Source organism: Onychomys torridus, chromosome 9 (assembly GCF_903995425.1).
Source record: "Onychomys torridus chromosome 9, mOncTor1.1, whole genome shotgun sequence".
NCBI lineage: Eukaryota > Metazoa > Chordata > Mammalia > Rodentia > Cricetidae > Onychomys > Onychomys torridus.
Genome location: NC_050451.1, coordinates 44,101,159 through 44,113,378, shown reverse-complemented (window position 1 = coordinate 44,113,378; position 12,220 = coordinate 44,101,159). Strand labels below are relative to the sequence as shown.

The window sequence follows — 12,220 nt, the reverse complement described above, 5'->3', positions numbered from 1 at the left end:
CTCTGGCTGTGTATTCACGACCACTCCTCTGCATACTGGAACAGCTCCAGAGCAGACTTGCACAGGCGTGCCTGGGCTGTAACAGAAAGTGTGCTTATCGCCTGCTGCTGTCTCCTGGGCTAGAGAGGAAAGGCTTTTACAAGCCTCAATAAGTGATTGCAGATCTTCCTTCATCTTGAGTTATTAACGTGTTTTCTCTTAGAGCAGCACACTTTCTGTAGGAACTTCTGGTTTCCTGAGACAGGGTCTCAAGTAGCATAGTCTGGCCTCAAACTGATGGTGTAGCTGAGAATGACCTTCAACTTTTGAACCTTTTGTCCTCAATTCCAAGATTACGGTATGTGTTGCCACACGCATTTTAAAAACTCTTTCCTTGAAGTGAGAAACAACAACCTCAGACGGGAAAAGGAGGGAGACACAGACACCGAGCCAGCTTCCCAGACAGTTTATTGGGAAAGCCAAAGCCAGTGAGAAGATGAAAGAAGTCCTATCTTAACCTTTTGTTGAAGCTGCTGGCCACCAGCAGTGACAGGGTCCAATGGCAGGGAGGGCCATATAGAGCTTCTGGAGACCCCTACCTCTCGGACCAGTCTCTTAACACCAAAGTCCAAGTATGAGGGAAGACATAGTTCCCACCCCAGGAGGGTGCTGAGGAAACAGTTCTACCCACCCTTGTCCCCCCTCAAAGATCTCAGGAAGAAAGGCCAGTATACTTAGCCCTGATTGGCCAATCTAATCCTCAGTGTGAAGACCTGGGCAAAGGGCATTGCTGATGGGTCTATTCAGACCTCAGGGATCTACACTCTGAGCCAACATTTAACATGGGAACATGATTAAAAACACTCAGGACAATCGTCTTGTTGGCAGAAGCTGCACCCCAGATAACAGATGTCCTTCAGCCACACTCTGGCTAGATAGAAATCTGAGCAGTCTAGGTGTGAAGGCATGAAGAAACCACTCGGCCCAGCCTGAGGGAGGGAGGGGGTTAGTCCAGGCTCAGCTTGGGCCCAGACCCTGGGCTTCTGTTTCTCACTGCCCAATGTCAGCAGTTCCCCCACATAGTCCCCAGAAGGGGAAGGGAGGAGGAGGCAGAGAACGTGTTGAGAATTCACCCTATTCAGAACTGGAGGTCAGATCTACTGAGGTGAGGAGAAGGCCACAGACGGGCAGGGCACCGGAGTGGGAGCACTGGAGCATTTCTCAGACTCTGGCATGTCGTCCTGGAAGTACTCAGCCTGGCGGTACTGCCAAAGACGCAGATTCCCATCCCACTGCAGAGCAGAAAGTGACAAGTAGTCAGGGAGATGCTCCCTCCCAGGTCCAAGTTCTAGACATGCTGTCCTCCCATCCCCAACCCCTGTAGCCTCACCGAACTGCTGACGATCTTTTCTTCAAAGGGGTGCCAACTGACATCACGCACACAGGCCTTGTGGTTGGTCAGCTTCTTCACAATGTGGCCGCTTAGGAGGTCATATACTGTCCAGGAAAAGCCAGACAGGGCTGCTGTAGGACCCCAAGTCCCCCAAGTGGCCCCCGACTTGCTTCTCAGGCAGCATCCCACTTTCCCATGGAAGCAAAGCCCACCTCAGAGCACGGTGCTCTATCTGCTTCCTTCTCTTGCTCCTGTCCCTACCTTGGGTTGAAGGTATGGAATGGAAGGTGGGTATCATCCCTGGCCCTTAGCTAGAGTTCCAAGGACTACTGTGAATAAAGTGCACGGTGGTAATCTCAACATTTGGGAAGTGAAAGCAGGCTAACCAGGTGCTCCAGGCCAGCCCAGGTTACACTCTCCCAGTCTCAAACAAAATGAAAACTGGAAATGCACTGGCTTCAAAGAACTTTCAGAATGCTGGGCATGGTGGTGCATGTCTTTAATCCCAGCACTCAGGAGGCAGAAGCAGGTGGAGCTCCGTAAAATTGAGGCCAGCCTGATCTACACAGTGATTTCCAAGACAACCAAAGTGGCTACACAGAGAATCCCTCTCACATAAAAGTAAAATAAAAACTTTTAACAAGCTACAGAAGGTACCGGCAGTGAATCTCAGGCTGAGTTGATGTGTGCTCTTGTTCCTTGTCTGACAAGTACATCTCTGCTTTTTAAACTTTAGTCAGTGTGCAGGGTAGAGGTGTTTATATGTTTGTGAGTGGGTACACACATCTGTGAGTATGTGTACATATAGAGGCAAGGGCTCAATGTTGGCTATTTTCCTCAATCACTCTCCACTTATTTGTTTGTTGTTTGTTTTTTCGAGACAGGATTTCTTTGCATAGCCTGGCTGTCCTGAAACTTGCTCTATAGACCAGGCTGGCTTTGAACTCACAGAGATCCACCTGCCTCTGCTTCCCGAGTGCTGGGATTAAAGCCACCACCTCCTGGCTTCTACTTTATTTTTTGGGAGTCTTTCACTGAGGTGGGAGCTTGCTGATTTGGCTAGTGTGGTAGTTTGAAAGAAAATGGCCCCCAAAGGGAGTGGTACTACTAGGAGGTGTGGCCTTATTGGAAGAAGTGTGTCACTCTAGCGGGGAGCTTTGAGGTCTCTTTTGCTCAAGCTTCCGTCAGGGTGACTCTCAGTCAACTTCCTGTGGCCTGCAAGATGTAGCATTCTCAGATCCAGCACCATGTCTGCCTGCATGCTGCCATGTTCATTATCATGATGATAATGGACTAAACCTCTGACACTGTAAGTGAGCCACCCAAATGCAATGTTTTCTTGGTCAGAGTTGCTGTGGTTGCCTGGTGGTGGTGGCGCACGCCTTTAATCCCAGCACTCGGGAGGCAGAGCCAAGAGGATCTCTGTGAGTTCAAGGCCCAGCTACCAAGTGAGTTCCAGGAAAGGCTCCAAAGCTACATAGAGAAACTCTGTCTCAACAAACAAACAAACAAACAAAAAGAGTTGCCATGGTAATGGTGTCTCTTCACTAAGATAGCTAGAATGGCTGGTCTACACGTTCCAGGATCCCGTTTCTGCCCTGAACCCCAGGTTCTCAGAATACAGTTGTATCATGTGTGGGTTCTGGGGACCTGAGCTCAAATCCTCATGCTTGGACAGCAAATGCTTTATTGCCTGAACCATCCCCCTACCCTGTTCTTTCCTCTGCTTCAGCCCCACATGACCATCTCTCTACCCTGTTCTTTCCTCTGCTTCAGCCCTACATGACCATCTCTCTACCCTGCTTTCCTGTGCATTCCTCCTGCTTCCAGGCCTACACAACTTTTACTACCCATGCTGCTTTTTATTCTGAGAGACAGGGTCTTGCTTAATGGTCCGAGCTGGCCCAGAATTCACTACACAGTTCAGGCTGGTCTTGAACTCATGGCCAGTCTTCACCTCCTGAGTGCTAGAATCACAGGCATGAGTTCTGTGCCTGGCAGCTCTCATGCTCTTTCTGTCATGTGTCTAACCTCTGTTCCCTCCCACCTTTCCTCTGTGATCCTTTTCCTTGAGTGGCTGGAAAAAACCAGAATTATGTTTTTGGTAATCTACTGCCTAGAATTCTATGTTCTTTTTCTTAATTAAAAATGCTCATGAGCGCTTCCTAGTTCCCTGTTTAAGTCTTTCCTGTTCCAACGGCAACACTTTCACTTGTAGTTGTTACTGAGATTTTTAAGGAGCCCAATTGTAGTTACAGATGGGATGCCAGAGAAACATGCCTGCCCTTTAAGGCCCGTTCTCACAGAATCCTTACCCACTACTTTGCCAGTAGAGCAGCCGCTGTAGATGAACTGCTGGCCAGTGCTGTGCATGGGGGAGAAGCGGCAGCGGATGAGCGTGTGCAGCACTCCGTGGCCTCGGTAGGTCATTAAGGAGCTGTCCCCCGGGAGCTTGAGCTTCTTCCAGGCTGGGGAAGGACACATGGCTTTGGAGGTGGGCCTCAGATGAGGGGGTTGCCACTACAGTGTCCTGTACCATCGGCTGGTTTTTTATTTTATTAAGACATTTTTTATTCATTTTATATACCAACCACAGATCCCCCTCTTCCCTCGCCCCAACTCCTCCCATTCCCATACCACCAGCTCTCAACAAAGACCAACACTCAAAGACAACTGGCTATCCAACCCTAGATTGCCGACTTCCCCAAAAGTCACCAGTACGGCCTTGCAGATTTGGCAGTGTCAACGATACCAAAATATTTTTGTGTTGGTTGGTTCTGTGTTCCCTTAAACCTGGGAGCCCTCCCCCAATAAAAGGTCTAAAAGAAATGGCTGAGGGAGGACCCCAGGATTCCCAGGTAACAGACAAACCCATCAAGCCCACTTCAGGCCATACCAGTGGCTAAGTATTCTAGTCACCACCCAACTCTCGATCCCCAGACCTGAGCTTCCTCTCACCCTTACCTTTCTTGGGCACCTGCTGCCACCGATAGTCCCAGTTCTGCTGGGTGGCAGCCTGGCGTGACGCCTCCATGCCTTCTCGGCTGGAAAAGCGTCTAATATCCCAAAGCTTAATGGTCTGGTCTTTGGAGTTGGAGATGAGATATCGGGCATCACCCTATGAATTCAAAGATGGACAGATGCACCAGAGCTTGCCAGGTTTAGTGCCTGCAGTGTAGTTCCTCTGTGCTAGCTAAGGCTAGACCTCTAAGCTGCTGAATCTGCTTTGGTCTTGACCCGTCCAGATCAGCTTGCTTTTGATGTTTTGCTTCAGGTCTCCTTATCCCAGAGTACAGGCTATGTCCCTCATTCTAACTTAGACTAAACTGTTTTCTACTTTCTTTCTTTCTTTATTGATTTTTGGGTTTTGTTTTTTGAGACAGGGTTTCTGTGTGTAGTTTTGGTATCTGTCCTGGATCTTGCTCTGTAGACTAGGCTGGCCTCAAACTCACAGAGATCTGCCTGGCTCTGCCTCCCAAATGCTGGGATTAAAGGCATGTGGCACCACCACCCAGCTCTTTCTTTTTTGATGTATTTGTTTTATATGTATGGGTGTTTTGCCTCTATGTATGTTTGTGTACCATGTGCATGCCTAGTGCCTGTGGAAGCTAGAAGAGTTACAGATGGTTGTGAGCTGTGGTGTCGGTGCTGGGAACTGAACCTGGGTCTTTTGGAAAAATAGCCAGTGCTCTTAACCACTGAGCCCTCTCTCTAGCCTCATCTTGTTCTTTTCTTATAAAGTCCTGCTGTGGTCCTGCAGGCTGATGAGTAGAGAAGAAACTCATGTTTCTTGGCTTAAACACTTCTCCTAAACCCTAGTTCCTGCACATGCTGAGAAGAAACTTTGGAGTTTCTATACCAGGCCACAGTCACGCCCTCCTGGGCAACCAGAACCTTAAGAGCCTGACTATGTAGTCTTGTATCCTTGCTCACCTTGCTGTCGATAAAGGTGATGCCATCCTGGTGTCCAGCCAGTGCACCCACAGGCTTGGGATCATCCTCTCGCATGGTGCGTCGATCCCATACTTTGCAGATGGCATCGTCTCCCCCAGAGAACAGGATTTGGGAGCTTATGTCAGCGAACGCCACTGCATTCACATCATCCTCATGAGACTCAATCTAGAGGAAGCTAAGAGTCTTAGGATTTCTTTTTTCTTTTTTTGGTTTTTCGAGACAGGGTTTCTCTGTGTAGCTTTGAGCCTTTCCTGGAACTTGCTTGGTAGCCCAGGCTGGCCTCGAACTCACAGAGATCCGCCTGGCTCTGCTTCCCAAGTGCTGGGATTAAAGGTGTGCGCCACCACCCAGCTAGGATTTCTTTCTAGTCTTAAAATAGGTTAAAGACCAAGAGGAAGAGGTTCTTGTCTCATAAACAATACCTGAAGAGTACGTTGGTTTTGTTCTCGGTCAAAGACATACAGGCAGCCATCATTGGCTCTGGAAGAGACGAGATAAGGGGGTCCTAGAGCCAAGACTACTGTCTGTGCTCGGGAGAGTCCTGCTGAGGAACTCAAGCAAGGAGCAAGCTTGTGACCTCTCACACAGGGAGAAGCAGCAGCTAGTTCAAGGAGGCTTACGGCCTGACACCTCATACAGGGCAAGGTGGGCAGGACTGAAGCAGCTCACAAACCTTGACCTCGGAGAAGGGTTCCACAGCCGCTAGGGCAGTGTCTGTGGCGGCGGCGGCACAGGCCTCCGGCAGAACCCTCGCCTCCCTAACCAAGGCAGACCCCCCAGTGCTCCCTCACCCGCCTAGCACTTCGCGACCATCTGAGGAGACGGCGATGGAGAAGACAGCAAAGCGACGCTCTTCTGGCCTAGGGAAGCAAAGGAGGAGCTTGGCTAAGGGGATGGCTCTTCACGTTTTGTCAGTCTACAAAGAATCTGACCAGGATTGTAAAGGGGAAGACACGGAGGGCGGGCCGCCGCTGCCTCATGCCAGCGTGCGGGCCACCAGTGAGAACCCAGAAGCAATCCTGTAACCAGGGCTCACAGGGGGGGCAATGCTCTCAGAAGGCCACAGAGAAACCGGCAACCAATGCACTTTTCCATCTAGTGGGGAGCCCCTGCTCGAGAGGTGCTCCTGGAAAGCCTTTCCTGAGAAGCTCCTGATCAGTCTGACAAGAAAAAGCCAATACCTCAGATCCAGGGCAGTGTGTGTGTCTCCTTCCCCATAGATATTGCAGATGTGAACTAAGAGAGGAGAGACAAGAATTCTTTAGGGTTGAGGGAAAGAGAACAAAAGTAAAACTAAGAAGGGAAAGAGCAAATGGCAAAGGACGTCAGAGCACTCTGGGAGTGATTGTCCGAGGGCAAAGCATGGTATCTTCTCAGAGAGAAGAGGACATGGAGGCCTCGGGTCCCAGGCTGGAGACACGGTGGAAGTCTGGAGCATACTCACTGTAATCAGACCAGCTGGAGTACAGGAAGTGGTTTCCATCAGGAGTGAAGGCCACGTCCAAGACACTCCAGCCCACATCCCGGGCCTTGATGCTTTTGAATTTATGGAAGCGGCCATACCGACAGTCGTACAGTCGGATTGTCTGATCTGTAGAGTTGATTTCAGGCAGAGTTATGGACTACTCTCCTTACAGCGGCTAGATCAGATCTCTTTTGCTTGGTGTGTCTATGGTCTCCCTTTATCAAGGGAGTCAGGCTCTGGGCTAAACATCTCTAGGCCAGGTTTTGAGTTCCCTGGGTCTGAGGCTTTCTAGTCCAGTTGAGAATATTTGTTCTAGGTTAAGGCCGTTAATAAGACTGGGGTCTAGTACCTTGACAAGCAGACATGAAGATTTGACCATCTTTGCTGTAGATGCCACAGAAAGCCTTCTGAGAGTAGGTGTCAGTGAAGCTTAGATCATTGGGCAAGAAGCTGGAGAAGCAGAAGGAAAGAGAGGGGATAAGGGGGCGCCGAGTGAGAAGAACCCCAGTTAGCAGAATGGCATGGCAGCACATTTCCTTCTTATGTATTCTGTCATCTTTTACACTTCTCTGTTTTGTTTATTCTCAAAGCTTCAACCCCCTTTAACCTAGCCTTAAATATTTCTGAGAATCCTTTAACTTCTACCCTTCAAAGTGTAGGAGATAAGGTCTGGCTGGCCCTTCGAGTCTCTCCACCAAAGCCCATACTCACTGAGACATCACTCGAGACTGTTCTCCAAGGGAGAAGCTTCCCCGGTGGCAGAGGCCCCGTTCTCTCTAAATGGAAGGGATTGGGGAATATTGCTAGCAGAATTGGAGGGCCACTGCAAGCACGCCAAGCCCCTCCTCCAAGGAAATTTCTCTTGCTACAGAAACAATGTCCCCAGCACTAGGATGCAGGCTGGCTAACACACACCAGCCCTCGCACCTGAGGTCTCCTTGGGAAGATTACTTCTGTTTGTTTGTCTGGGGCTGGCAGAGCTTCTGGCCTCAATGGGTCTACTGCCAGGCTGCCTAGAGGTGGAAAAGCCTACCTGGTGTAACATTCGTGGAAAGCTGTGCTCCTGGGCAGTCCTCCTGAGTCCTAGGCGTCCTGTGGCCAATTCCACCTGTGTCTTGATCTCATTGTATTCCAGCTCCCCAGTGTCAGGGGTTGCATCCACTGTGAATACCAAGAAGTTTCCTTCTAGGTCTTCCGGCCCAGAAGATAGCTAGCAAAATTGTACCCAATCAATATGGCTGGCTACAAGGATTCCCTCATCCCCTGAATTATCTTCTTTCAATTTAACCAATTAACTTTTAGAAGACTGATTATTTTTTAAAGTAAAAGGGGCCTGGTGAACATCTTCCAACATTAGGATGAGACTGTCAGTTATGCACGCCTTTAATCCCAGCACTCGGGAGGCAGAGGCAGGCGGGTCTCTGATTTTGAGGGCAGCCAGATTACACTGAGAGTTCTAGAACAGCCAGGGATACAAAGGGAGCCTATCTCAAAAACAAAACACAAAACCAGAAATGATGAGACTGCCTTCCCTCTTACCAGGTGGGTTGTATCTGTCTCCCAGGCGACCATCCCAGGCACTGTCATGCTCTTCCTCTGAGTCGGAGAGGGCCTGGATGAGCTGTAAATTTGCAGCACCTCCTCCTTGCACCAACCTCACTTGGCCTCTGTGGAGAGACCCCCATTATAGGGGGGGGGTCCCATCCCCCAGCTAGCCAATGGCTATCTAGCTCTTTGTACATTTGGTTCTCATTTTGAAGTTGGAGGCTGACTAGACCTTAGCTGTTATTTTAAGTCCCCTATAAGACACTGTAGGGCATGGTGGCACCCACCTTTAATCCCAGCACTCAGGAGGCAGAGCCAGGTGGATCTCTGTGAGTTCAAGGCCAGCCTGGTCTACAGAGTGAGTTCCAGGACAGCCAGGGCTACAATGAGAAACCCTGTTTCGAAAAACAAATAAACCAAACCAAACAACCTCAACCAAACCAACAACAAACAAACAAACAAACAAACAAAAACCATAATAGGAAACTAGCTTGTACTCTTACAAGTAAGAACACAGAATTCTAACAGTTTGAAGATTGACCCACTAAATTGATTTCTCACAGAATGAAATATTTTCCCTCAGGTGAGGATTGAATCCAGGGCCTGAGTGCACACTAGGTAAGCTTCTACCACTGAGCTATATCCCTAGTTCAAGAGCTAAACAGAGGAGAACATGTCCACCAGTCCTTCTTAGTCTCTTTTCCCCGCTGTGATAGAACACCCTGGCAAAAGCAACTTAAGAGAGAAAAGGTTTATGTTGGCTCGCAGCTCAGGGGTAGAGTCCATCATAGCCGGGAAGTCAAGGCAGCAGGGACCTGAAGCAGCTGGGTACACAGCATTCACAATCCGGAAGCGGAGACAGATGAACGATCATGTTTAGCTAGCTCACTCCTTTTTTGTTTGTTTGTTTTTTTTTTTGTTGTTTTGTTTTGTTTTTCTAGACAGGGTTTCTCTGTGTAGCTTTGCGCCTTTCCTGGAACTCACTTGGTAGACCAGGCTGGCCTAGAACTCACAGAGATCCGCCTGGCTCTGCCTCCTGAGTACTGGGATTAAATGCGTGTGCCACCACCACCTGGGTGCTCCTTTTCATATAGCCCAAGACCCACACCCTAGGAATGGTGTCACCCACATTCCACTTGGGTCTCCCTGCTTCAATGAACCTAATCACTGTAATCCCTCATAGGCCTGGCCAGAGGCTAAATAATCCCTCGGCGGTGTGCTGTCTCCTAGGTGATTCTGGACCCGTAAGTTGACAGGGACAACCCTCACAGCCATTGCTGTAGGAAATATGCACAGAACATAATATTCTGCAGGGATGCCAGGCTCATCTTTTCCCAAGGCAAGCAAACAAAGCCAGGTACACTATTTTTATCAGTTCCTGGTGGTCACCCCCTTCAGGGCATTCTTTTCTTAAGAACAGGCCTCGTAAGGTCGATTTAAACTTGTTTTTCAAGTAAATCCACATGGCTTCATCTCACATGGCAAGTGATTTAACACCCCCTTCCCAACTCTGCTTCTCACATCTCTCCTTTCCTCCACTCCCTCCTCCCCGTCTTCCCCTTTTATTTTTCTCAGAAAACAGACTAAATTTGTGTTGTTACAGCCAAAGAGGTTCCCCTGAGAAGCCCCTCAACCACAAGATCTGAGTGTCGGTGACTGCCCTGGGTAGAAACCATTCTGGGTATGGAGCCGAGTAGTATGGGCGTCCAGCAGGGAACGGTCGTTCTGTTCAAACACGACCGTTGTCCTGGGCTGATACCATTCCCTATCCTCTGCACCTTTCCTGCCTGGAGTTGAGATCAAGAGACTGTGGTGACACTTAGCAGTGTCACAGCAGAGGGTAAGTTACCTGCGGAGGAGATAGGCCAGTACCTGGGCCAGATCCACATCTTCATCCTCCTCCTCTTCTTCCTCACTCCGACGCAGGCCAGCCGCTCTTCGGGACAAGCCCTCGGAGGGCTCTAAGGACCCGGATCCTGCGCTGCTGCTGTTCCGCGATCCCATTTTCTGGTTACAGCATCCTTATGTCCTGTGCAGGGGCGCCTCCTGTCACCAACTGGGGTTTGGTGAGAGTAATTTCTGTTCTAGAAATACCAGGGTTTCCAGAAACGGGGCAGTAGCTATCTTTAGAGGGGTGACCCCTCCTGGAGACCAAATTCCTTCTCTTTAGCTATGACAGCTCCCGAGGTTTCGGGAACATAAACCTTCCTCAATCCTGTGAAGCAAAGAAAGCCATATGAAACCTCGGGTGCAACCCTTGTTTACTAACGAGAGTCCATAAAGAGGAATTTCCCATTTTCCTACCCAAACTCACCTATCAAAGTCCCCGGCCGGGGATGGCCGAATCGCAGATAACCTCTCCGGCCGACCAATCAAAACCCCTTGCGGAAGAACGCGCCTCACTAGCTTATCTCAGACAACCAACCAGAAGCCTTAGAACCCCGACCTGGACTCCCCTTTGCTGACCAATCAGAGCAACTCCTTGCCAGTGCCGGCAGCGGCGACGGCCAATGAAGTAGGAAGTCAGCCTAACACCCCTCCGGCTTAGCTTCACGCCCACGTGGTGCGCCGGGGGTGTGTACATCAGGGGGAGGGGAGCGGAGACGCACCTCCCCCGGCGGCCGGCGGTTACCGCCCCACGCGAGACCGTCCCCCACCAGCCAGCAGCCGTCGCAGGACCCGCAGGGGCGAGGCCCGGTGGACGCCGACGACCCCTGCGGAGCCGGCCCACAGCTCCTCAAGGCGCCAGCCTCGTCCGTCGGGCATCGGGCTGCCCGGCCTGCGGGTGCTGACGTCACTCGACGCTCCCCGCAGCTCCGCCCCCCTCCGGCCCGCTGATTGGACAGCTGAGTCCGGTGATGGATAGGTGGGCTGGAGGAGAGTGCGTGGTGACCCAAGAGGGGCGTTCGTTCGGAGCGGACGGGAATTGGCTGTGGCGTGCACTAGAGCTAGCGGAACTAGACGTAATGGCTGCAGGCGGTCCCTTAAGGTCGCTGGCAGTTGTTGTTTTTTTAACTGCATGCCCAGCCGCCCCTTTTCACTCAGCTCCCAACATCCCCAGCTCAACCGTTTGTCCGCGGCTGAAGCGCCAGGGGCCTGCCCGCAAGCAGTCTTCTTGACCGGCGGGACCCAGGCTTCCTCGCCCTGCTGTGTACCCACTTACCCGCCGCGGGCTCGGTAGACGACCCCTAGCTTCCTCTCCCGGTGTTTGCAGACGCTCCCTAAGGCCCGCAGCCTGCCTCGGAGCCTTTCCGGCTGCGGTAGTGCGCACGCGCTCCCCCAGTCCGGGTTTTGCAGACCTTCCCTTGGCTCGCGCGCCGCCTCCTGCAGGTTAATGAGTAACAAGGTCGCGGCCAAGGCCGAGCCCGACGGCGTCTGGACGGTTCCCCAGGCCCAGGGCCGCGTCGGCCTTGGCCCGGGAGCCAGGCCACCCCAGCTCCCTGGACGAGCGTGTGGCCGGTCCTCGGGGCTGTCCCCTGGTCTCTGGGCCGGAGAGACTCACACTGTGGATGGTTGACCTGGCCACGGTGCCTGGCGTCACTGCCCTTATGCCTGTTCCGCTGTCACTGCCTTAAAATTCTTCAAACTAGTGTCCAGCATTTTGTTCTTTGGCTACTTTCCATTAGTTCCTGTGGACAGTATGTCTAACACACACGGGACTTTCAGGATTCCGAGGTATCTGGGTTATCCGGTCTGGAACGTCTATAATTTTAAAAAGTACTTTTCCTTCCTTATTTAAATTCTAGCAAGTTCTGTAGATATTTTTAACTGATTGCTTAAAGGTTATTTTCACAGTCGCAATTCCCCCGCTTCAGACCTCTCCCACTCGCTGATCTGCTCACCTGTCTGTCCTCTTAACAGTATTTCGTTCCTAAGAGCTGACC

The 12,220-nt window shown here is 51.0% G+C and overlaps 1 protein-coding gene across 6 annotated transcripts; it reads right to left on the bottom strand.

Annotated features, from left to right (window-relative positions):
• Nucleotides 1-429: 429 nt before the first annotated feature.
• Nucleotides 430-11,636, bottom strand: Dcaf11 (DDB1 and CUL4 associated factor 11). Of its 6 annotated transcripts, none has more exons than XM_036199462.1 (15): nt 11,500-11,636; nt 10,186-10,551; nt 8,331-8,458; nt 7,825-7,952; nt 7,503-7,567; nt 7,141-7,241; nt 6,771-6,917; nt 6,508-6,562; nt 6,118-6,186; nt 5,749-5,806; nt 5,306-5,491; nt 4,337-4,490; nt 3,688-3,840; nt 1,370-1,476; nt 430-1,271 (listed from the first exon to the last, which is right to left on the bottom strand). In XM_036199462.1, exons 2-15 carry the CDS (start codon nt 10,338-10,340, stop codon nt 1,137-1,139), a joined length of 1,641 nt encoding a protein of 546 aa, XP_036055355.1. In that variant the 5' UTR covers nt 10,341-10,551; nt 11,500-11,636; the 3' UTR covers nt 430-1,136. The 6 variants fall into 6 exon arrangements, with proteins under 6 accessions (XP_036055355.1, XP_036055357.1, XP_036055358.1 ...); XM_036199464.1 differs by having other exon boundaries at nt 10,186-10,365; nt 11,500-11,635; XM_036199465.1 differs by having other exon boundaries at nt 10,209-10,551; nt 11,500-11,634.
• Between the last annotated feature and the right edge of the window lie 584 nt (nt 11,637-12,220).